Below are 26,908 nucleotides of genomic sequence, written 5' to 3'. Positions count from 1 at the left end.
AATTGGTCTGTAGTTTATATCACAGGAGCACATCTCAGATTTGTTTTAATGTCATCAGGAGGCTGGCTTAATCTTCCCAGCAGCCTCTTGTACACAGAAAGGGTAAATTTGTGTGTTACAAGAACAACACGCAAATAGATTATACACAACATTTTTTTCCTCCTGTACATCTTTCCTGTTTTACTGTTGTCTTCAAACATTACTCATGAAACCAACCCAAAATAACAACAGCGCCTTTCTTGGAAGTTGCTGAAAACTGAACTGAAGCTGTAGTGAACACAAACAGAGGAACAAACTGGCTGATGTAACCTGACCTCAGGCAGCCGGGCGTGACAGCTGTGTTTGCATATGAAACTACACTTGGTTCAGTGTTCTGTAAGGACTGATGAAACAGGTACAGAGTGAAAGAAGGACACACAGCAAACGTCTGGATTTTACCTTTTATTTATTTTCTGTCCTGCTACTAATGAATTATTAGCCAGCCAGCTTTCTTGTGAACAATGTTAAATATTTCTGTTAGTACACATCATCATGTGAAGCTGAGGTTGATTATATGGGATAATGTTGTCCTCTGAAAGGGGCTCGTGACCACAAAATGTTTGAGAACCTCTTTTCTGGACTGAGGAGGCTGAAGGTTTCCCACTGCAGGCAGAACAGACTCTGTTGGAAGGACTAAAGGTGAGACATGAACCATTAATTTGTTTTGTTCTGTTTTTTGTTCTGTTTTGTTTTCAGACATTTGTTATTTAAGCTCATCATGGCTGATATAACTGTTAATGCCTGTGGTTGATGAGCTCTCTGTGTAGTTTATCATATTTGATTTGGGTTGGTTGGGTCATTTCTGGTAGCAGGGCTCTAGACTGCAACCAATTGGGTCGCAAATGCAACTAAATTTTTCAATGGTGCCACAAAAAAAAAAATCCTATGTCACAGGTCTCCACAATTCTGACAGTCTCCGTGTGATCAACAACAAATACACATTATGCCCATATTGTGGTCTAAACCAATCTGAGATAGTCAGGAGCAGGACCTCTCTGATTGGCCGTAGTCCAGAAATTCCTGTAGTCCTTCGTGTACGTTTGAAAGTGCAGGTGGATAGAGAGAGGTGAGTAGCTTGAATAAAGCGATAGCAGGTGAGAGCAGGTAAACGGATTCCACACAAAGACATAAACACAGAGCGCCGACCTGACGCATCAGAATCAGCTTTCTCTTTCTCGGCTTTCTCACTCGACGGTCACGCCGTCAGGGCTGAAAGCCGACAGCTCACTGATTCTGATGCGTCATTGATTCTGGGTAGTGAAATGTGTTATTCAAAACTTTGTCGGGACGCAGAGTCCTACAGTTCTTAAGAAAATTAATATTCAATTAAAATGTTAAAGACTCTTCAGTAAGTGGATAATTTATGTTTTGCTGTTTAAAACTTTCACTTGATAGATGGAATTCTGTAGCCAGGGGCAGGAAATTCAGCAAAACATCAGAACAAAGCAGTGACATTATAAACTTGTTTAACTAGTCGGACAGTGTGGGCGTGTCAGCCGGGTACAGTGAGCACCTGTATTCAAATCATTAACATCTAAGAAATAAACAAGGAAGTGAGCTGCAGAATAAAACACACCGATGGTGGACACTTGGTGAGCTTTGAATTATTTTCATTTTGTTTCTTTTCTTTGTTTCTTTCATTTTTTGTTGTTTATAAAATTCTTTTTAATGTATTATTTTAAGATGTGTCTTTAAATCCTGCAGTGGTTACACACAGTCTGGAGGGGAAGTAAGTGAAAAATAGCTGAAGTAGAGGATGCTTTCTAGAATGTGTGTTATGTGCCAGGAAAACACTTTTACATAAATACAGACTCAAACTCCTGAAGCATAAAGTGATGAAGGGAAGTAAGACAAGACCTTAATAGAGAAAGAACAGAATCAAAACTTATCCCAGTGCAGACAGCAAAGAGCTGCAGACAGACAGTGTTCAGGAACATGATGAATAAATTAATCTTTGATCTGATTTATATTATGTTTTTTTGTATTTTTGTTCCATTTAATCTTTTGTTTGAAAAGTGTAATCATCACAATGATTGTTTGTTGACTCTTTGATGGTCAGATCGATTTTTTTGACAAACAATGAAACCTTAGTTATAAAGTAATATAATCTAAAAGTATAATTATGATTAAACAGGTCACCACCTTGTAGCTATCAAATATCTCAATAAACAGAAATAAAGCCAAATTATAATCTGTGTGTTATTCTCACTTTTCTCTTCCATCAGGTGACTGCAGGTTACAAACATGGAAAGGTATCACACTCTAAACCTTGTATTATCTTCACTGCTAAATGAACAAATACAGAAATGTTCTCATATTACATGCAGTAACTTCATCATCTGCTCTCTCTTTTGTTAATTGATTTTAACCCTGAAAAGTTTTTCAAGTATATGTTTCACCTGGAGAGTAAAAAATGGTAGATATATAACCTTTTCTGATTCCTTTCCTCACTCCTCAGACCAGACTCTCCTGAACATGAACGTGAGCCCAGTCTCAGCTCTGTAACAATGAGGAAGAGAACCACTCAACAGGAAGACCGTCCTGACTTTAAAAGCAGGAAATTGTCTCCTGATGCAAAGTAAGACTTAACTGAATGGATCCATCAGTAATCAGTGAGAAGTTTTAGTTTGCCACATGTGTAATCATTTATTATTATTATTATTATTATTATTGTTGTTGTTGTTGTTGTTTTATTGCTGTGTTCATAAAAAGAAGAAAACACAGCAACAAACAGACTAAAAAGAACAGAAGTCAAAGTTGTGAAGAGGATCGAACTTTTTAGCCTTATTGTAATATTATCACTGTGACTAGGTCCAAGTTTATCTGGTACTTTTTGTGTCAGAAGGCTAAAAATGTAATTTCTCTGCCTGATGGTCTTTTTCTCTGTTCACCAGGATCACTGAGACACCAGATGCCCCTGAACCTAAACCTGGACCCAGCTGTGTGTCTTTGAAGAGTGATCGGTCAAAGGGCTATGTCATCTACTTTAAAGGAACAAAATCGGCTGCTGCTGAGGAGTAAGAAAGTTCACACCTACCTTAATATGAATATTAATATTAATAAATACAATAACAATAAGAATAACAATAATAATAATGATAATAATAATAATAGATTGCATTTATATAGCGCTTTTCGAGATCCGCAAAGCACTTGATCATTCTGTAGTTCACCGTCTGGACACTGAACACCACAGATGTAGATGTAGTGTAGGCAGATTCAAGGTGTCATCATGTGGTTTTAATATGTGTATAAATTGACACAATAGGTTTGTTACAGCACAGTTGTGCTTGTTTTAATCAGGGTGATTGTTGCATCTTCAAAAAATAAAAATACAATAACTGAGACTTACAATGAAGTATCGTTGCAACTGGTTTACTGAACCTTCTTTTCAGTGCATGTACAGAACAGGAGTATCCATTTTCTGCTGCCTCCTACAGGACACACTCTTCTTCCACTTCCTTACACATTAATGTAACACAGAACCAATACTGCCTCTCCTGGCATTACCATTGTAACAACACACTCATTCTGTTTCTTTCAGAAGAATAACAGGAACTTAGGATGTAGGTATCTATGAATAATAACTATTATGTATACTCATATATTTATATAACCTACTAATTTCTTGCGATACCACAGTGATCATCAAACAGCAGAAGAAGAAATCTTTGGCTTGTATTTATGTGCTAAATGGTTCTAATTTCTTCATGATGTCTCCACAGAGCTGATCAGGAGAGTCTTCATCATGCCCAGCAGCATCAAACCAATCTGGACTCGGTGTTTAAGGTTTGTACATGTACACCTACCTCTTTGTTTTCATGTTGCTCAGTCCAATATTCATCATAACTTAATGGCAAAATAACAAACATACTCCAACAGTGAATCACTTAATTATTACTTATAAAGCACTTTTCAAAACAAAGTTTTGATAACATAACATGATCCGCAAATAAGGTGCAAGTACACTGCACAGCCACGTGATTACCAGTAGTTACCACGCCTACCTAGCTGCATCAGAGCCGTTTTCCGTCAACAACCTCCATTTTAGATTTGGGCCAACGGGGGTTTTGGCCTTGCAACGTCTGATTGGTTGAAGCGACGTGAATGTGGCATCGTTGCTGTGATCCTATTGGCTCAAACGATTAAAAAGAGGTGTCGATCATGCAAATTGACCAAAAGAGACCAACGTTACAGCCCCTCAGGGGTTTAAAGGACCAGAGGCCAATTAAACGCTCCATGCGCACAGCAGAAAAGGGCCATTACCATGTAAATGTTAATTCTTCAAAAATATATCTAAAAAAACAGCATTTTCAGGCCTGTTAATAAAATTAATTAATTTCTGCTCTTAAATACCTAAAAAAATCAACTGGCATGGTGTCCAATTGTGTGCCAAAATTAGACATTTTTGTACAAAGTCTGGATTTTCATGTATTGACAGGGCTGTAATTTTTCACTGTTTCACTTTACAAACATAAATCTTTGCACAGATGATGTTTATATGTTGGTTACTGAATTTATGTAATGAAATGTGAACTGAGGCATATTTTTCAGTTCAGTTCAGTTCAGTTCTTTTTTATTTCAAACATATACATTCACCAACGTTTCATAAAATCATTCCATACAGTTGTTTGAAAAGGAGTAGGCAGAAGTATATACTTATTTAGCCCTACCCCCTCAGGTTTACATCCTCATCATCTAAATTTGAACAACAAAAACGTATACAATGCCTTCAACTTAGAACATAACATCTCAAAAAAATATTTTCACATGTTCAACTAAAACTATATTTAGATTTGCTAATTTGCAGAAGAAAATAAACATCAGTTTGACTGCTGTCTTGGGTTAATTGCATTTTCTTCATTCTTATACTTATTTAATATTTCTTTTTTGAGTTTTATTTTAAACTGGTTTATATCACTACTGACCTTTATTTCTTCTTTTAACTCATTCCAGAATTTAACTCCCGCTATTGAAATAGACATCCTTTTCAATGTTGTTCTTACTCTTTGTAATTTTAAATTCCACTTCCCTCTAAAATTATACCTCCCTTCTCTTTCTAAGAACCATTTACTTATTTCGATTGGGAGCATCCCTTTCCTTACCTTATATATTATTTGCACTTTTTAAACTTCACCAGATCCTGGAATTTTATAGCTTGCGTCCTAATAAAGAGTGCGTTTGTGTGAGCCCTATACCCCTCCTGATTTATTAGTCTAATGGCCCTTTTCTGCATTATGATTATAGTCTGAATATTACTTTTATATGTATTTCCCCAAACCTCTACACAATAACTCATGTATGGTAATAGCAAAGCCAAATATAACATATACAATGTTTTCCTATCCAGAAATTGTTTTACTTTCCCCAAGACAGCAATGCCCCGTGCTAACTTTCCCCTCACATAAGTGATGTGTGATTTCCAACAGGCCTTATGATCAATGATCACACCAAGAAATTTTATGGCATTAACCCTTTCTAGATATATATTATCAACACAAATTTCAATGTTAATGTTTTTCTTATAATTTCCGAATAACATAAATTTTGTTTTATTTAAATTTAAGGACAATTTGTTTCTATCAAACCACTTCTTTAATATCTTTAACTCCTGTGTGATCACCTCCAAAACCTGTTGAAATTCCGCACCTGAACAAAGTATATTGGTATCATCTGCAAAAATGACAAACTTTAGTATCTTCGATACTTTACAAATATCATTTATATACATAATAAACATTTTCGGACCCAATACTGATCCTTGAGGTACTCCACATTCAATATCCATCAATTTAGATTTAAACTCATTTATTTGTACATATTGCTGTCGATTCATCACATAGCTGTTTATCCAATCCAGTACCACACCCCTGAACCCATTTTAAATAACATTTAAAAGGGTTATATGCTAAAAAAATGTTTTAAAAATTAGGCGAGGATAAAATCAACTTACTTTTTCTGTGTTCCAGTCACAGTAACTTTGACACAGTAATATCTGCTTCAATATTTACACCTCTGATGAAATTTCACAAGTGTTAGCTTTAGTTTGATGAATTTAGATTGTGTCATTTATTTTCCAGATGCTGGAGGGAAACATTATCACTTTTGTGAAGAAAGAGCTAAAGAAGCTGCAGAATGATCTGAATCCAGATTATTCAGAGTGTCAGAGGAATGAAGAGGAGGTGTTGGACAGTGAGGAAGAGAAGCAGAGAAGGAGCAGCAGAGAGGCATTTCTGAAACTTGCAGTTAACTTCTTGAGAATAATGAAACAGGAGGAGCTGGCTGACTGTCTGCAGAGCAGTGAGAGGATTTCTCTTCATAAATTCAGTCTTTACAGCAATGAAATTGTCACATTTTCTATAATCATAACACTCATGTTTCTGGTGCTTTCCTGTAGAAAGTCCTGATCCACTTTGTGAGAATACATTTAAATGTAACCTGAAGAAGAAGTTCCAGTGTGTCTTTGAGGGGATTGCTAAACCAGGAACCCAAATCACTCTAAATGAGATCTACACAGAGCTCTACATCACAGAGGGAGGGACCGGAGAGGTCAACACTGAACATGAGGTCAGACAGATTGAAATGTTCTCCTGGAAACCAAACAGACCAGAAACAACAATCAGGTGTGAAGACATCTTTAAAGCTTCGACTGGAAGAGACAAACCAATCAGAACAGTTCTGACCAAAGGAGTGGCTGGCATCGGGAAAACATTCCTGACACAAAAGTTCACTTTGGACTGGACTGAAGACAAGACCAACCAGGACATCCAGTTCATGTTTCCATTCCCATTCAGAGAGCTGAATTTACTGAGGGATAAAAGGTTCAGTTTAGTGGGACTTATTTATCACTTCTTCACTGAAATCAAAGAAGCAGGAATCTGCAACTTTAAAAAGTTCAAAGTTGTGTTCATCTTTGATGGTCTGGATGAGTGTCGACTTCCTCTGAACTTCCACATCACTGAGATCCTCACTGATGTTACAGAGTCCACATCAGTGGATGTGCTGCTGACAAACCTCATCAGGGGAAAGTTGCTTCCTTCTGCTCACATCTGGATAACCACACGACCTGCAGCAGCCAATCAGATCCCTGCTGACTATATAGACATGGTTACAGAGGTCAGAGGGTTCAGTAACCCACAGAAGGAAGAGTACTTCAGGAAGAGACTCAGTATCATGGAAGAGGCCAACACCATAATCTCTCACATCAAGACATCACGAAGCCTCCACATCATGTGTCACATCCCAATCTTCTGCTGGATCACTGCTACAGTTCTAGAGAGTTTGTTAAAAACCAAACAGCCTGGAGGAAAGCTGCCCAAGACACTGACTGAGATGTACATTCACTTCCTGGTGGTTCAGACCAAACTGAAGAACATCAAGTATGATGGAGGAGCTGAGACAGATCCTCTCTGGAGTCCAGAGAGCAGGAAGATGATTGAAGCACTGGGGAAACTGGCATTTGAGCAGCTGCAGAAAGGAAACCTGATCTTCTATGAAACAGACCTGACAGAGTGTGGCATTAATGTCAGAGAGGCCTCAGTGTACTCAGGAGTGTTCACACAGATCTTTAAAGAAGAGAGAGGGCTGTACCAAGAAAAGGTGTTCTGCTTCATCCATCTGAGCATTCAGGAGTTTCTGGCAGCTCTTCATGTCCATCTGACATTCACCAACTCTAGTGTCAACCTGCTGGAAGAAGAACAAATGACCTCAGTGCAGACTGACGAGTCTTCAGTGAGACATTTCTACCAGAGTGCTGTGGACAAGGCTTTGAAGAGTTCAAATGGACATCTGGACATGTTTCTCCGGTTCCTCCTTGGTCTTTCATTGCAGACCAATCAGAATCTCTTACAAGGCCTGCACACACAAACAGGAAACAGTTTACAGATAAATCAGGAAACAGCTCAGTATGTTAAAACAAAGATGAATGACACTCTCTCTCCAGAGAAAAGCATCAATCTGCTCCACTGTTTGAATGAACTGAAAGATGACTCTATAGTGAAGGAGGTCCAGCATCACCTGAGTTTAGGACAACTATCCAAAGTTGATCTCTCTCCTGCTCAGTGGTCAGCTCTGGTCATTATCTTACTGTCATCAGAAGCAGAGCTGGATGAGTTTGACTTGAGGAAATATTCAGCTTCAGAAGTGGCTCTTCTGCAGCTGCTGCCAGTGGTCAAAGTCTGTAAGAAAGCCCAGTAAGTATCCAGTTTAATCCTGGCAGGAGACTGCATTAAAGTGTTTATTTCAAAAGGTTGCAAAGTTCACTGATATACTGATATGTTTCCAGGTTGAGTGGCTGTAACCTCACAGAGAGAAGCTGTGAAGCTCTTTCCTCAATTCTAAGTTCTCAGTCCTCCAGACTGAGAGAGCTGGACATGAGTAACAACAACCTTCAGGACTCAGGAGTGAAGCTGCTTTGTGTTGGACTTGGGAGTCCACACTGTATGCTGGAAACTCTCAGGTTAGCTGATGCTTTGTTTCAGGAGATTTGGATATTTCACAACTGTCATTATTTTATAGATTTAAGTTTTTTTTTTTCTGTTGTGGTGTAAGCTCTGAGAGAGAACAATAGAGTAGAAGTGAAACACACACTTCATAAATCAGAAAATTATAACTTTTTTTATGATTGTCCATCATAGCAAAACAGACAGAAAGTCAATGCTTTTTTTCTTTTTTTAAAGTGAGTTCACAAAAGCCAGTTTTTTTTTTTTAACTACTTTAACTGAAATCAGAATCTGTTAGTTCGACTGCATGTGCATCATCAAATTCAGAACAGTTCATTACAATGATGTGACATGTTGTATGTTTGAAGGTTGTCAGGCTGTCAGATCACAGGAACAGGCTTCACCTCTCTGGCCACAGCTCTGCGCTCCAATCCCTCCTATTTGAAAGAGCTGGACTTGAGCTATAATCATCCAGGAGACTCAGAAATGAAGCTTTTGTCTGCTCAACAGCAGGATCCACATGTGAAACTGGAAATACTCTGGTAGGAAAACAGGAAATAAAGCTGAAAATATATTTTTTCTCCAACATTTTGTAAGGAAGAGCAAATATTTACTTGAAGTCATTTAAGGGTTTATTCAATTCAATTCAATTCAATTTTATTTATATAGCGCCAAATCACAACAAAAGTCGCCTCAAGGCGCTTCATAGATACAGAGAAAAACCCAACAATCATATGACCCCCTATGAGCAAGCACTTTGGCGACAGTGGGAAGGAAAAACTCCCTTTTAACAGGAAGAAACCTCCGGCAGAACCAGGCTCAGGGAGGGGCGGCCATCTGCTGCGACCGGTTGGGGTGAGAGAAGGAAGACAGGATAAAAGACATGCTGTGGAAGAGAGACAGAGGTTAATAACAGATATGATTCAATACAGAGAGGTCTATTAATACATAGTGAGTGAGAAAGGTGACTGGAAAGGAAAAACTCAATGCATCATGGGAATCCCCCGGCAGCCTACGTCTATTGCAGCATAACTAAGGCAGGATTCAGGGTCACCTGGTCCAGCCCTAACTATATGCTTTAGCAAAAAGGAAAGTTTTAAGCCTAATCTTGAAAGTAGAGATAGTGTCTGTGTTAAGAAATTTACTCTAAAACACTTCTTCAGTAAAGACTCAGAGAAGAGAAACACACAGAACTTCTTGCTAGCAAGGGCAGCCTCCAGCACTGAGACTCGCACTGAGAAACTGCCCCGGTCTTTATTTATACTTCAGTGAGCGTTTGTTCCTTACATTGGAATGTGGAGGTGTGTGTGTGTGTGTGCGCGTGTGTGTGTGTGTGTGTGGGGTCAGAGTGTGGCCCCATAAACGACTTCCCTTAACCTGCTGGTCTGGAAAATCCAACAGTTCATCTATATGTAAAAAAGCACTTAAACTAAAACTGACATAGCTACGTTAATCCTACCGTAAAACAATAAGACAAGGTACGACCTCTCTCATGCTCCTAGGATGTGGGGGTGAACACCCTAGAATGTTACAGACCTCCTAGGATGAGACATTCTTTCAATATGCCACCAACTATATACTTCTACACACAAATGATTACATGCAGCATTCTACCATATGCAAACTTATATCATTAAAAGATTATACTGACTACTAAGTACAATTTTCCTATTAACAGTCTGTCTTCCGAATCCAAACTGGAAGCTGGTTCCACAGAAGAGGGGCCTGAAAACTGAAGGCTCTGCCTCCCATTCTACTTTTAAATACTCTAGGAACAACAAGTAGGCCTGCAGAGCGAGAGCGAAGTGCTCTAATAGGGTGATATGGTACTACAAGGTCATTAAGATAAGATGGGGCCTGATTATTTAAGACCTTGTATGTGAGGAGCAGGATTTTGAATTCAATTCTGGATTTAACAGGAAGCCAATGAAGGGAAGCCAAAACAGGAGAAATATGCTCTCTCTTTCTAGTCCCTGTCAGGACTCTTGCTGCAGCATTTTGGATTAGCTGAAGGCTTTTCAGTGAGTTTTTTGGACATCCTGATAATAATGAATTACAGTAGTCCAGCCTGGAAGTAATAAATGCATGAACTAGTTTTTCAGCGTCACTCTGAGACAGGATTGTAACCACTGACCTGATGGCCCGTAATATAGTCTGTATGTCCAGTCAAATGGGCAATTGTGTGGGTGAATGACTCAGAACCAATCACAGTTAAAAGCTCACCTGTGAGTCAAAATCACAAAATCAATCATCTCTAACATTTTCTTGTCTTGCTGGTCAAAGGGGGTGCTCAAGCATATCCCAGCTGTCACAGTCTTTGCCAAGCAGTTGCATACTGTGATATCATTCACAATAAGTGGTCATCTTGTTGATCTGCTTTAGCTCAGTGGGTGAACAGGCAACCATATGCCGTATGGCCGGAGAGCAGTAGGCCTGGGTTCAAGCAGCCTTTTGCTGCATGTCTTTTCCTCTTCCTCTCACCACTTTCCTGCCTATCTACAATATATCTATCAAATTATGGACAAAAAAGTAAAGTAAGTGATAACCTTAACTCTAAGTTTACCTTAACCTTTAATTCAAGAGAGAGGCAAAACTGACTTTTTTGAAATTAGTTTTTGCTCTGTATCAGATCGATTATTTTCTTTGTTTCCAGACTGCCAAGATTTGAGAGAATAATTGACCAAAAACAAATAAACAAGGCTGGGATCATGATGAGTTAGGCCTCAAAAAGTGTTTAAAATCAAATGAAATAGGCACTTATAACCTTATGACTGCCTGACCTTGCAACCTCATTAAGGTTGACAATTGAGATTGTGCATTTCAATAAAAGATTGAGGTATTTACCCCAATCACACCCCACCAGGATTCATCATCATTGCCCACGAGCGTTGCCTCTCTCATTGTGTGTAAAGGTTGGCTGTGTGGCAAGATTAGTTAGACCCAAAATGCAGGACATGGGAAACAAGGTGATTAAAAGGGAGCTTTATTGCTGAGCTTAACAAAATACAAATTAAAGTTGCGGGTTAAAAGAATACACAGCTTGAGGGAGAATGTAACAAATAGCTTGGGATGGGACCCTTGATACTGATGTTTGAAACTGTGTCGATCTTATGAAGTTCAGTTGTTTTACTACACTGCTTTAAAGTGTGGCACCCAAACACCAACATCACATGACCATAGTGTTATAGGCCTTCTATGGGGTCTATTTTATACAGAAAAGTAGAGACTGGAGACATAAGTTGTGCAGGCTCTTCCTTGTCTCTCTAATACACAGAATTTTATACCATTGTTTTCTGTTCATTTATACACACGTTCCTCTTTCCTTCAGTCATTCCTCTTGTGACAAAAAACATCATCTTCAATCAGGTTCACATGTTAAACCTACTTATTTTGACAATCTCAAGTTCTGTGTTCAGTGTGTGCAGTTCTGCTTCCTCCTGTCAGATCACACCTAATTCGTTCCTGCTGTGTTTCCCATGTTTTTCCACTAGAACAAGTGGGCTGGTTTCCGTTATTGTGCAAATGTACTGTTTATAAGGTTGGTGAAACCTGCAGTCAGCTGAGACTGAAGAAGTCACATGGATGGGTGACAAAATGTTTCTCCCACTGAAAACGCAAAGTCCAGATAAACAGAATCGAATTTTTGATATTATGTAACCCTTTTGTTTCATTTTCCTTTTATTACCAGATGTATTGCCATACATGCCAATGTTTTGGGTCAGATTGTTTTCTCAGACTTAGTCTCAGTCTGGAGCCCCAAAAGGTTTATTCTGTTCACCTGGATGTAGTGTTTTCAGTGGGACAAACGTTTTGTCACTCATCCAAGTGACTTCTTTAATCTGAGCTGACTGCAGGTTTCCCCAACCTTATATACAGTTCAATGCATAATGACTGAAACTAGCACATCTGAACAATAGGCTGTGTGGAGTTTCCCACTGAAAACATTACGTCCAGATGAACAGAATCAACCTTTTAGGATTTACTTACCTGGATGATTGAGCATGCATCAAGACATCTCAGTCTGGAGCTTACGTGTACCATCACACCAATAAATGCAGAACCACCGTAATCTTTGGAACAGGATTTTGACTTTCCTACTGTAAAGGAAAAAAAAGTAGTAGTTATTTATGCAGAGCAGATATAGTCATGTGAGAAAATTAAGAATTCTTCTTCAAAGTTCCTCTTAAGTTATTTGATTCCTACTCATGGCTAAGCGGATGCTACAAGTGTGAACTGTTTTGCACCGTGTCATTTATACAGGATTTTGGCTTTTTATTTACATGTCTAAATTCTTTCAATTTCCTCAGGTTGTGTTTAGGTAATTTAACCCTTAGATGCACACGTGGGGTCAAAAATGACCCCATGGGTTGTTTTTCTTCAAAATCTTTAAAATGAAAAGTTGTAATATATTCATATTCCAGGTATTCCTCATAAAATATGTTTGTAATACGATGCCATTTGCATTTTTATTTATTTTTTCATTAATTTAAAGAAAATGCAGTTTTTGTATCACTACCCCACTCTTCCACAAGTGGGGTCAAAAATGACCCCAAGCAGATCCTATGGAATCTTCTTTTTTTTTTTTTTTTTTTTGTGTCCCGTTTGGATCTTTAGCCATCAGAATTGTTGTCTTAAGGCCAAGAAAGATGCCAAGTGGATTTATTTTACCAAGTGAATCATCATGGCCTTGCCATATTGGTCCATTTGATTGACCTTTATTATAATTATGAATTTATTTTATTTTCGGTTGCTACAAACGGGACAGGCATGACTGGGGGTAGGACAGGGAGAAAGAATGAAAGAAAGAGAGGGAGAGAAAGAAAAACAGAGGGGAGAAGAGACGGTAAGAAAGGGGGGAAGAAAGAAAGAAAAACAAACAAAACACCTGGATCACCTGTATGGAGAAAAAAAAACAGAAGAGAAAGCAAACAAAAAAAAGAGCAACATAATAAAAACAGCACCATCACAATAAACTAGATAACAGTAGATATTAAATGATATTGTGCAGCACGCAAGATAGACAGCGCACAATGTGCTTTGAGGCAGCAGCCAAGAAAAGTGTAGTCCGCGTCTGTGAACACCCGTGTGTACACCTGTGTGCACACCTGTGTGGATCAGCATGCTTGTAAAAAGGTTTCTCCATGTAACGATCTGCTAGGGAGTGTGGGGAGCCATAGCCCCGTCCACCAGGGTATGAAGCAGGTATGGAAGAGATCCAGGCCCCAGATATCCAGAGGCCCCAGAGTACAAGGACCCGAGGAGGACCACCAAAAGGGGGGGAACCGTGCCACCCTCCTGGGAAGAGCTGAGTAGAGCCCCAAATGAGAGGTCACCCAGCAGCTACTGAGTAGAGGCCAGAGGGGGTTGCAGTGGCGTGCCCGCGGGCTCCGCCGGCAGCCAGCTGTGCCAGAGAGGACCGAGCTTCAGGCCCAGAGGCCTGAGGGCATCCCACCCCCCGGAATGGGCCCAGCCGGGCCACAGGCGCCCGGCCCCGCCAATCGGCCACCAGGAGTGAGCCGGTACATACATGAGCGCCCAGCCCCAGACGACAAGAACCACCAACACACCAACGTCTGAGGGCATCAGGGCTATGGAATCTTCTATGAAATCTTCATTCTTAGCAACTCTGACTGACCCACTTACACTTCTAAAGGATCAGGAATTAATTTTTACACAGTAACATATATGATTTACAGGGAGTGCAGAATTATTAGGCAAGTTGTATTTTTGAGGAATAATGTTATTATTGAACAACAACCATGTTCTCAATGAACCCAAAAAACTCATTAATATCAAAGCTGAATGTTTTTGGAAGTAGTTTTTAGTTTGTTTTTAGTTTTAGCTATTTTAGGGGGATATCTGTGTGTGCAGGTGACCATTACTGTGCATAATTATTAGGCAACTTAACAAAAAACAAATATATACCCATTTCAATTATTTATTTTTACCAGTGACACCAATATAACATCTCCACATTCACAAATATACATTTCTGACATTCAAAAACAAAACAAAAACAAATCAGCGACCAATATAGCCACCTTTCTTTGCAAGGACACTCAAAAGCCTGCCATCCATGGATTCTGTCGGTGTTTTGATCTGTTCACCATCAACATTGCGTGCAGCAGCAACCACAGCCTCCCAGACACTGTTCAGAGAGGTGTACTGTTTTCCCTCCTTGTAAATCTCACATATGATGATGGACCACAGGTTCTCAATGGGGTTCAGATCAGGTGAACAAGGAGGCCATGTCATTAGTTTTTCTTCTTTTATACCCTTTCTTGCCAGCCACGCTGTGGAGTACTTGGACGCGTGTGATGGAGCATTGTCCTGCATGAAAATCATGTTTTTCTTGAAGGATGCAGACATCTTCCTGTACCACTGCTTGAAGAAGGTGTCTTCCAGAAACTGGCAGTAGGACTGGGAGTTGAGCTTGACTCCATCCTCAACCCGAAAAGGCCCCACAAGCTCATCTTTGATGATACCAGCCCAAACCAGTACTCCACCTCCACCTTGCTGGCGTCTGAGTCAGACTGGAGCTCTCTGCCCTTTACCAATCCAGCCACGGGCCTATCCATCTGGCCCATCAAGACTCACTCTCATGTCATCAGTCCATAAAACCTTAGAAAAACCAGTCTTGAGATATTTCTTGGCCCAGTCTTGACATTTCAGCTTGTGTGTCTTGTTCAGTGGTGGTCGTCTTTCAGCCTTTCTTACCTTGGCCATGTCTCTGAGTATTGCACACCTTGTGCTTTTGGGCACTCCAGTGATGTTGCAGCTCTGAAATATGGCCAAACTGGTGGCAAGTGGCATCTTGGCAGCTGCACGCTTGACTTTTCTCAGTTCATGGGCAGTTATTTTGCGCCTTGGTTTTTCCACACGCTTCTTGCGACCCTGTTGACTATTTTGAATGAAACGCTTGATTGTTCGATGATCACGCTTCAGAAGCTTTGCAATTTTGAGACTGCTGCATCCCTCTGCAAGATATCTCACTATTTTTGACTTTTCTGTGCCTGTCAAGTCCTTCTTTTGACCCATTTTGCCAAAGGAAAGGAAGTTGCCTAATAATTATGCACACCTGATATAGGGTGTTGATGTCATTAGACCACACCCCTTCTCATTACAGAGATGCACATCACCTAATATGCTTAATTGGTAGTAGGCTTTCGAGCCTATACAGCTTGGAGTAAGACAACATGCATGAAGAGGATGAAGTGGACAAAATACTCATTTGCCTAATAATTCTGCACTCCCTGTATAGTCAGGGCTGCACATAAGTGGTCTGCAGGTGCGCATTCGCTGTCAAAATAAAAGTATTCCCAGAAATTCTGAGAATATGCGCTTCTTTTGCGGTGGAGGACCACCAAAGTAATTGCTTACGGAGCTTGCTTCTTCAACATCTTTAAGAGTTCTGAACAAATGTCTGTCCTCCTCCAGAACATCTTATGTACGCAAACGAGCGTCCCAACTTCTTATCTGGTGCGTGTCTTTTATTTTGACAGTGAATGCACACCTGCGGACCATTTATGTGCAGCCCTGTTTATAGTTTCCTGTGCATTTCAAACATTGTACTTACTGATGTTTTTTTTTTTTAATATCTAAAGTAACATGGCTGCTATGAGGCCAGCAAGGATCCCTGTGGCCCTACAAATGATCCAGGATGGATGGGATGAAGAGCCCATCGGAGGCATTGACTCGGACATCGGACATCTCAGATATAGAGGACCCAGACTATTGTCCCCCCCACTGAACAAGGCCAGTCAGACACAGAGGAATCCTCTGATGAGTCCTCTGAAGAGGAAATGAATATTGAGTCTAACAGAATGAGCCCCTCTTACTGCTCTAGCCACAATAATCTGAATTAGTCGGCCAGGGCTTGCACCTGGGTTTAGTACTGTCTCCCCAATAGATGCATGGAAGATGTTCATGTCTGATAATATAATAGAAGAGGTTCTGACATACACAAACATGGAGGCACAAAGAGTAGCCACAGACAGGGGAAAAGAGTGGAAAAATGTAATCAAACATAAGCTGGCCTTCATTTGATTGACCATTCTTGCAGGAAGTGAGAAGAACTGGGATGTACCAGTCGGTGTGCTTTTTGGGAGTCCTCTGCATAACCCATTGTTCAAGGCCACTATGTCAATTCAAAGATTTAAAGATATTCGCCGTTTCTTGCACTTTGATGACAAGAGGACCAGAGCCTACCGACTGAAAACAAACGACGTGGCAGCTTTCCGCTACATATGGGGCCTGTTCCTGGTCAACTGCAGGCAGAAATTCATGCTCAGTGATTGTGTTACAGTGGATGAACAACTTGTGCCTTTCAGAAGGAAGACCCAGCTTCTGCAGTATATGCAGAGCAAGCATACAAACGTGATACAAGTGATACAAAAACTCCAATTTCTTAAAATTAATGAAAAAATAAATAAAAATGCAAAGGGCCTCATGTCACAAACATGTTTTATGAGGAATACCTCAAATATGAAAATATTAAAACTCTTCGTTTTAAAGATTTTGAAGAATAACAACCGAGTTTATAGCAAAATGCATTGATTTTATTTGGGGTCATTTTTGACCCCACTCGTGGAAGAGTGTAGGTATTGGTAGGTTGTGCATCCATGGGTTAAGAACCTTGTACAGACCAGTTGGTTTCTTTTTTTAAAAAAATTACTTTGATATATAAAACCATAGAACTGACAGTGCATTATCGTTTTCATTTTATTATGGAATAAAAGGAAACAAGATTATTTCTCTAGAAAAGATTAATCAGACAATATAAAGGCATGTTTTCACACTAAAAGATAAAGTTCTCATTTCAGTGTGGAGCCTCAAGGAGTCCAGTGGATGAGACCAGGTCTAAGGAAATGTAAGTATTTTTGATGTATCAGTTCTATTTACACCACGTTTTACTGTGTTCACATTTTTTTACACTTTAGTTGTACCTCTGCCAAATATATGTAATCATGAATTTTACAAAAAAGTTACATAGTTTCTTACTTACTTACTAACTAAAAACCAATTTCTGATGGTAACACACTCTTAAAAAAATCAAAAACTTTTGCATACCGGATCTTCTTCATAAATTAACATGAAAACCATGCAAATAAAATTAAAAGTGTTTATTACAGACCATTTGCACTGTGTCTCACTGTCCCCTTTAGATTTCTGTGACCTGACGCTGGATCCAAACACAGCACACAGGAACCTCAAACTGTCTGACAACAACAAGAAGGTCACACACGTGAAAGAAGACCAGCTGTATCCTGATCATGATCATAGGTTTGATCACTGGGCTCAGCTGCTCTGTACCAACAGTCTGACTGGTCGCTGTTACTGGGAGGTTGAGTGGAGAGGAGAAGTTCAAATCGGTGTAGCTTGTGTAGGAATTGGACGGAAAGGAGACGGCGATGACAGCAGGTTTGGAAGGACTGATCAGTCCTGGAGTCTCTACTGCAGTGATGATGATGGTTACTTTGGAAATTCCAATTACACATCAATAGTGATCGCTGTCCCCTCCTCGATTGTCTCTCACAAATTAGCAGTGTATGTGGACTACCCTGCAGGCACTGTGTCCTTTTACAGTGTCCTCTCTGACACACTGATCCACCTGCACACTTTCAACACCAAATTCACTGAAGCACTATATGCTGGGTTTCAATTAAAGTCACCTGGCTCCACTGTCTCTCTCTGTGACGATTCAGAGTGAACTTACTGCGACAAGACACATTCTCACATTGGTGTGGAGCACCCCAATTTAGTAATACATGTACAATGACAATAAAGAGCTATTCTACTCTATTGAGCTTCATTTGTGTACCAAAAATTCTTCTAGATAAATGATGACTTTGTATTTTGTTTAGTTTTTTTTTTAAACTTTTATCTACTGAAACTACTTGACCTGTTAAAGGTTAAGTTTATCTTTGGGATGGCGAGCAAAATGCATCTCTGGATCCTCCAGTATGGTGATGTTAGTGCAACCAGGAGTTTTTTCTTTGTTTTGTTTTTTTAATAATATGCAGTGAAATCTCAGAGCATTCTCATTCCCAACACACAACATACCGATGATTTGTCACATAGCATTGATATGTTACGTGTTGTATAAATGCACACTTCATGTGTCAATTTGTATTTTATACTATTTTTTATCACAAGAATAAAATCTGTGACAGAGTTTCTATTCGTGTGTTTTATCTGTGAACATGCATGCATGCAAACTGATATTAAGAAAAAGAAATGAAGAAAATCAAACTATTCCTTATTTATTTTTTTACGGATGCTTGTTATTATACTTAATACCTTTAGAGTACATTTTCTAACCTTTAACCAAAAAGTAAAATTATGGAGGACATTTTCACATGATGGTCTTGATTTACCAACAATAAACTTTTAATTTATCTAAATAAAGCAAACCCTCACATATTCAGGGAAATGAAAAACTAGAAAACAGCTGTCAGTTTAGAAAAAAAGAGAGAAGCTACTTGTTCCTCTGCTGCCGGAAGAGGTCACTACAGTGGAACAGTGGGTGGTTCAACATGTTTGACTTTGCTGAGTTTTACACATGCTGCACTCCCGGACCTAAAATCAAAAACAGTTACGTGCTAATGGTAAATGGACTGATTCTGACATAGCGCTTTTCTACTACTGCAAAGCGCTTTAAACAACATGTCCCATTCAACCAAACACTTTTTTCTATGCTTTTATCTAACCCATAACACGGAAGCATTGGAGAGCAACTTGGGGTTAGTATCTTGCACAAGGATATTTGGCATTCAGACTCGTGTAATCAGGGATCAAACCACCAACCTTCCAGTCAGTAGACTGGCTCTACCTCCTGAGTTACAGCCACCACTGAAGCCTAGCCTAATAACCTGTTTTAGAAGAAGCTGGTCAGGATAGTATGGATTTGTTGGCATCTTCACTTAAAAAAAGGTTGGTTTTATAAATGTAAATGTAGAGGAGTGGAGGCGGATGTAAAAGTACACTGTGATACAGCTCTGAGGAATTTTAAAAGCAACTTATGTATAACAGTAGCAGCAATCTGCAATGTGCACCTACTTTCTATATGTACATAACTGGCCTATTATTTACCAAACAGATTGAGTGAAAGTGCTATAAACAAATCCAAAGGAGCTAGTATTGTTATCTTATCTATAACAATGAGGTCACATGATTTGACCTATGACCTATTTTTTCTCTTAAGGATAGCGATGCAGTGATATGTGCCTGTGTCGTTGAGTCTCAGATGACTTAAGAAGACACTCAAGCCATCCGTTCCAGGTGAACTGAATGGTACTGTCATCCTCTGTAGTGCTCATCTGGAACGCCTCAGTGTTAGTCTCACTGTTATAGAATAAACATGTGTTTTCCTTTTCACATTCATTAGGTCTTTTTGCAGGAAGTCAGGAGGCCTGTTAGTGTTGAAATTTTGAGCCATGTTATTGTGATGTTGCTCTTTTGCTCGGCTTTGTAGACCTATTCTGCACTCAGTGAAATTAGCCTGATCTGCAGAGGTTAAACGGAAATATATAAACAGAATAAAATGATAATTATGATAAAAGGCAGACAGAACTTATAAATAAATGAGAAATAATGAACAGGTGAAGCCTTTAAAGAGAGCATTTAAACTCAGTATGCATAATGTGATTTATAAGTAGACTCTCAGAACTGAAGAAGCTTCTCAGATGAGAGGTGAGACGTCTTCAAGAAACTTAAAGAAGTCCAGACGCTTCTCTTTCCAAGCTCCTTAGAGTAGACTCATTATGCGTTTCCTTATTTCCTGTCATATAGAGCTACACTGTTTCAGCAATGGATGAGTGCATTAGATATGACCATGATATTTAACAATGTTAAATAAAAAGGTCATTATGTATAGAAGTAATACCAGTGAGCCGGAGCCTCAGGCTTCTTTTCTACTCCTACTCTGTATGATGTCATAAAGACAGGATATCCTTTGTAAAGGTACCTAAAGCACACATGCACTGGATTTGAGCCACACACACATGCTGTTTAAACCTTCTATTAAATGGGCCAGCCAACCAAAGAAAGCTGGCTTAGATGCAGAGGAGGAAAAACACAATACAAAATTATAAAGACACAAAGAATTCAAAGTGCTGGGTCGAGTGACCCAGGATCCTGACACCGTTGGTAAATGGAGACGTGTTTGTTTAGTAATGACAGAGTGAGAAGTGATTTTTAATATGTTTGATTAAAAAATCTTCTGAAATGAACTCTTTACCAGAAACTTGTAAGATAATTGAAGCCACTGAACAGGCTTTGTTGTGTTGAATGTCTGAGTGAACTGTCAAATATGTCTTGATGCATTCTCAATCATCCAGGAAAGTAAATCTCCAAAAGTTGATTCTGTTTATCTGGACGTAGCGTTTTGTGGGAGAAACGTTTCGTCACTCATCCAAGTGACTTCTTCAATCTCAGCTGACTGCAGGTTTCTCCAAATCTTATAAACAGTACATTTGCATAATGACTGAAACCAGCCCACTGAAGGAACAATGGGCTGGGAGGTCAGTTCCTTAATCTTAATTATGCAAATTCTCATGACCATTAATCAAAGACCACTGATCAATGGCCATGAGTACCATTCACAGAGAGTTGGGGAATGGCTGCAATCACAGCATTGTAAGATGGCGAAAGATGTACCCTTAGGCCCCCTCATCGATTCAGAGACGGTCTTTCCTTTTTCACGTAAACGGCCTCCTTGACTCCACGCTCAAACCAGCGTTCCTCCCTGTCCAAGATGAGGATGTACTGTCACGGTCCCCGTGCCTCACCGGCTGATTCCGTGTTAGGCAACATGTGTTTTGTTCTTGTGCTCTCTCTCTCTCTCTCCCTCTTTCTCCGGCTACAGCGGTGCTCACTGTGGCCTCCGCCCCTGGCCCACACACCTGTGCTCATCATCACACCTGGCGCTGGTTACTACAATTAAAAGGGCTTTTTAAGATAGCAGACCTACACTACTCGTCGCTGGAACGTTGAGTCACCCGCGTTAGTGCTTCGGCAATCTGCCTAAGTCTGTGAGTTTCATTGTGATCTAGTGCTAATTGGATTTTCTGTGTGTGTGCATAGATTCCCCTCGGACCCGTCTCTGTACCCCCGAGTGAGCGAGAGGAGCGACTGGAGTGGGAAAAGAGTGGGATTGTTGGCTGAAAGAGCAGAGTGTGGTTTTGGACCCTCCCCCCCTGGAGCCCCGGACCCCTTCCCGAGCACCTTGTGTATATATATAATCACCCGGTGACACCACTGTAAATAAACGCACTATCAGTTTCTGCAAAGGTCTCCTGGTCTGCGCCTGAGTCCGTTTACAAAACCGTGTCATGTACACATCTTGGACAGGGCGGGCGCACCGAGGGCCCTCGCGCTTGCTTTTTGTGTATGTGTGTGACAGAATTTAGAAAACACATTGGTGCAAAAGTCTATATCATAATGTCTTCAGTTTTTGTGTTTGTTGTAGGACTGTCAACGTTAACGCTGTCATCACGGTTAACGTGATTACAATTTTTAACGCAATCAACCCCTCTGGAGTGCAAAATGGATAAACTACCCGAAATGCGTTGACAGAGACTTTACAGGGATTTTGAGTCATTCTGCGCTCCAGATTGATTAATTGCGTTAAAAATTTTAATCGCATTAATCATGATAACAGCGTTAACGTTGACAGCCCTAGTTTGTTGCTTTGTTTTTATTTTGTTTTATTTGGCGGTTATTATATATAGTATATAATACGGTATATTTGAGCTGGTTATTAGATGCTGCTCCAGCCACCCAGAGAATCCCCCGCCGGCCCGCCCCTCTTCTCCCCATGTGGCAAGCAGCAGGCGCACCTCGCAAGTGGAGGGCGCCTTTACTCCCCGCAAATGGGCGATGGAAAACCGATCGGTGCCCATGTAATCTACAAAATGCGGAGGCATGATGTCGGGGCAGTATGGGTGCAAGCAACTTTTTTTTGCCATGATTTCGCCCGCCCAACGATGCTGCCCTGGGCAACGACCCATGTCGTCATTTTAAGTTTGACACCCCTGGTCTGGACTGTTGATGGAGGCTTGCGAGAAGTCTGTAATTTGGTTTGATTTTCTGACATACTGTATGAAATGCCGTATATGACAACAAAGTTAATTACATCATTAGTTGAGGACCACTTATTTATTTATTTATTATTTATTAACCTTTATTTAACCAGGAAAATCCCATTGAGATTAAAAACCTCTTTTTCAAGGGAGACCTGGCCAAGATAGGCAGCAGTTTTAACTTCAGGTTTTTCACAAGATTCTCTACATGTGGTTTGAAGGTAAGCGAGTCATCAATTAAGATTCCCAGATATTTATAGGTGTGAACCAACTCTATTTTATTACCTTCAAGAGTGGTTACTGATGGGATTGTTTGGGCTTGTCTCCTTGATTTGGAAAACAACATGAGCTTTATTTTTGTCACGGTCTGACTGGCAGACCGTGGGGATGTGGGGAAAGGAGGACCCAAAACGCATGGTTCTGCGATGCAAACAGTGCACTTTATTTACAGTGAAGGTAACAGATGCACAATAAATCCCCTTTGCTCCCTAGACTCCCATGTGTGTGTTCCCCTCCGACGTCCGTGCTCGTGCTGCCGGCAGTTGTGTTTCTGCACACCCTGTGCGTGCTGCCCTTCTGGTCCCTCGTTCCACCTGCAGGACAATACAGAAGCAGCCGTTAAACACTGAACCCGCGCACACACACGATCCGCACTTCCTAGTACTACACACTGACTTGGAGTCTTAGCTTAATGATCCCGCGCCGGTGGGAGCTCCAACACTCTCCTAAGTAGCTCCCCCGACGAGCCCTGATCACCAACAGGTGTGTGGCAGGAACTTCAGGTGTGGCCAGTCCTCCTGCAGGGCCACACCCATCAGGCCTGCATGTGGCTGTTCTCCATCCTCCAGCCACACATGTACACACCCTGCCTCTACATATGAGTGGAAACCCGAACACAGCATAGTGCAGAAAAACACACATCCCCAAATAACAACAACACTAATAATAATAATAATAATAATAATAATAATAATAATAATCCATCCTGCTCACGGACCCCCGAGTCCTCCAGAGCCAGGTCCGTGACAGTTTTGTCTGCGTTGAGAACAAGTTTCAGCTGAAGTAATGAGTGCTGGACAGCAAAAAAGGCTTTCTGCAAGGAGTCAACTTGGTTCTGGAGTCAGTTCTGCAAAAAGAAAAAAGTATGTATTTAATGAGTTTTACAGAAGCTGCTGCTCAGCTTGAACCTCAAAGACCAACCTTAAGTTTAAAAGCAGAGAACTGGGGATGAACCACTTTATGCATTGTACTGAGTCTGGTACCAACATCAGTCACAGCTCTGTTTGTCTGCTCTCATTTCTTTTATTTTAGGGGAAAGAGAAAAAGAAAAACAAGAGAAAAAAAAACCTCCAGAAAAACTTTTGGCTTTTGGATGTGACAACATCAGACTGTAAGACTCTCTCAATGTAACATCTGTTTTATTGCCTTAAAATAAATTGTTAAATAAAGTGTGGAACTGTCCAGCTTTAAATTATTTTGATATTCACTGAAAATTACTTTAAATTGTAAATGCAAAGCTGTAATGCCACTTGAATAATCAGTGCAGTTGTAAACACGGCTTCCGTTTAGGAAACAAACAAAAATCTTCTAAAATCCCTTTAGATTTTTTGCAAAAACAGACAGTCTCCATTGAGTGGTGTGAAAACTTCAGCTTCTTCTCATCCAATCACCCTATTTTTTCATTTTTTAATTAACTGTGATTATGAGGAATTTTTTTCTGACTTCCTGTCTTTATATTTGTCAGAGAGCCAGAAATGTTGAAGAGTTTAGCAACAAATTAAACAGCCATCACTGAGAGCACTATTCTAAAGAATAAATAATGACAGAAAAATATTTCAGTGTATTCCTTGTGACCTGTGTTGGTCAAGTTACTTCTCCCCAAAAGTAAGGTGAAGAGTCATCAACACATGAGGTCAAAGGTCAGGCAGTACAGCTAGAAGAAGGAAAATCTACAATCTGACTTCATTCACTCATTACAACATCTGATCCTGTTCATGATCCTGATTATTACACTGACTGACCAAAACTACATGAACTACAACCACTGCAATGGAAGCAACCAGAAGAAAAACCTGCACTTTGATTTACTCTGATCACGGTGTACAGATCACTACCAGTACACCAATAAGAGACAGTTACAAAATCTTTTAGAGAACAAAATATAGAGTGAAATAAAGCTTTTTAATGACTTTCTTTCTAAGGTTGTAGCTCATGGACATCCTTTTTAAGTATAAATATAAAGAAACTAACGGTTCATATTTGAGCTGGATCTGCCTGGTCTCTGACAGGGAATTGTTTTTTGACCTTTAACTTTAGTATTCTCCCTCTCTCCCGTCCACCTTTCATTTAACAGTCCATTACTCTTGTCCAAAATCTAGAAAATAATTAAGCTGTTCTCTCAGTCCCGATTACAGCAATGACTTGTTACAAGGAAGAAAGCAAAAAAAAAAAAAATGTTGGTTGTACTTGCATGCATGTACCACCTGTATGGTACATGTCCAGGGATTTCAAAGTATCCCAATGCAAAACAGTTAAATAAATGTGTGTGAATGTGTTAACAAGGCTTCGAGTAAGAAAGTGCTTGGAGTGCTTGAATTAAATCGAAGAGTGTTATATTTGTACCAGCCCATATTAATAAAGAATTATCTTTTCCCAAAAAACAATACATGTCAGTCTTTATAGTCTAATTCCTCGGTAGCAAAAATAATCCAAAGTTACCAAATGTTTATCATGATCGTACTTCTGTCTGCTCAGTTTCTTATTTGTGTATCTGTGTTTTGGGATTATGTGCTGTACCTTCACATACCTTCATTCTTTATCTGGCCTGACTGGCTGCGACATTGACAGAGATAAGAATAGTCAGATTACATTTAACTCCTTGTGACTCTTAGTTTCATACGTACTTGTTTTAAAGCTTTAAACCTGAACATGAGATGGATTTCAAACCGCTGGTTATGTATTTCATCTTTTTAGGTCTTACATAAAAAGACATAAGAAGACATAAGAAGTGAGCATCTAGCTGGGCTGCCTGATGAAGTTCCCTTTCGTTCTGTTCTGTTCATGTTCCTGATTATTAAACTGTGTAACAAGGACCCAGACTGACAGACAGTTTTTCACCATGTGAATTATTTTGTTTGTAAAAACAGTGCATAGCCATTCAGTGGCAGCCTTTTCAGGCCAACTTTCTACAGCTTAGTTCTCCTCTGCTCGCCCCTCAGTCTCCAGCAACCTGCAAAACAGGGCAAGCATAACCAATAGACCGGTCCCAGCTGCCCAGCTAGATCCATGTGACTGCCCCAGTAACACACAGTGTTTTACATGTAACTTTAGCTTTTTCCTCACAAAGAAACAACTTCCCAAACTGATCCACTGATCAGAAATCTGATGAGAGGAGAAATAAATAGATATTTTTGCTCATCTCTCTCAGTTTTTCAATCTCACTGTACAAACACTTCATATTTTAATGCTTTACACCTGCAGTTCAACAAAGTAACAGACTAACACTCATTTATTTTGTTTATGCAGCCGCTGCCTTTAAATCCACAAAAAAAAAAAGATTGAAATAAAAAAGAAACAAACACACTATAACATAAACACACTGATACAGTAAAATATTATAAACAATCAAATACTTACTCCTAATGTCTCCTTGTTTCAAATAAACATTTTCTCTTTGCCTCCAAGACTCAATTGATCATTGTTGTCCATGATGACTCCGTCTTCTCACTGACCGAAACACAACTCTGGGCTTTAAGGTTCCTGTCAGTGATCAGGTGATCAGACAAATTCCAACATCCCTGTTTTGTTTTCACTTCTCGCTCACCTGTAACTGAAGGACAAATATTAAAATGTCTGTAACCACAGCACTAAGTTATTTCCTGAGTTATTTCCTTAACTCTTCACTGCTCAGTGAGCACAGGAACATTATCTGATGCCCTGCTGTCAGGATGTCTGCAGTCTGAATCATTTCAGCTATTTCTCATTTTTCCTCCCTTTTAAATCCAGAGTCAGTGTCTGCATCAGTGATCACGTCTCATTATTGTAAAAGAAAAATATATTTAAAAAAAATAGTGTTCTGTTGTTGGACTTCAGGCTTTACAGAAGTAACATTTCCTTCCAAACACACAGTGCTATATCCCCCTCTGAACTATTTAAATACCAGTTCAACAAATTTACAGACACTGGCTACACTGGGACAGGCTTATACGGACAAATAGAGATAAGTTAGTTGTGTAAAATAATGTGAATGTGGATTATTTGTATAGCCTGGCACAGTTATGCTAACTGACTCTCTCTACCAATAAAAAAATAATAATAGAGTTAAATTAGATTGAAAAGTTTTCTATA

General features: G+C 39.8%; 1 protein-coding gene across 1 annotated transcript; it reads left to right on the top strand.

Moving 5' to 3' along the window:
• Positions 1 to 394: 394 nt before the first annotated feature.
• LOC146390387 (protein NLRC3-like) lies at positions 395 to 18,708 on the top strand. Its single transcript, XM_084923437.1, has 11 exons — positions 395 to 678; positions 2,265 to 2,291; positions 2,498 to 2,617; positions 2,934 to 3,056; positions 3,765 to 3,828; positions 6,120 to 6,339; positions 6,437 to 8,231; positions 8,324 to 8,497; positions 8,849 to 9,022; positions 17,303 to 17,349; positions 17,645 to 18,708. Exons 2-11 carry the CDS (start codon positions 2,284 to 2,286, stop codon positions 18,187 to 18,189), a joined length of 3,270 nt encoding a protein of 1,089 aa, XP_084779563.1. The 5' UTR covers positions 395 to 678; positions 2,265 to 2,283; the 3' UTR covers positions 18,190 to 18,708.
• Positions 18,709 to 26,908: the final 8,200 nt, after the last annotated feature.

The sequence above is a fragment of the Perissodus microlepis genome, chromosome 3 (assembly GCF_051167445.1).
Source record: "Perissodus microlepis isolate ML-2025 ecotype Zambia chromosome 3, ASM5116744v1, whole genome shotgun sequence".
Classification (NCBI taxonomy): Eukaryota; Metazoa; Chordata; class Actinopteri; order Cichliformes; family Cichlidae; genus Perissodus; species Perissodus microlepis.
Note: the sequence above shows the minus strand (reverse complement) of the source record. Positions and strands in the feature narration are given on the sequence as shown.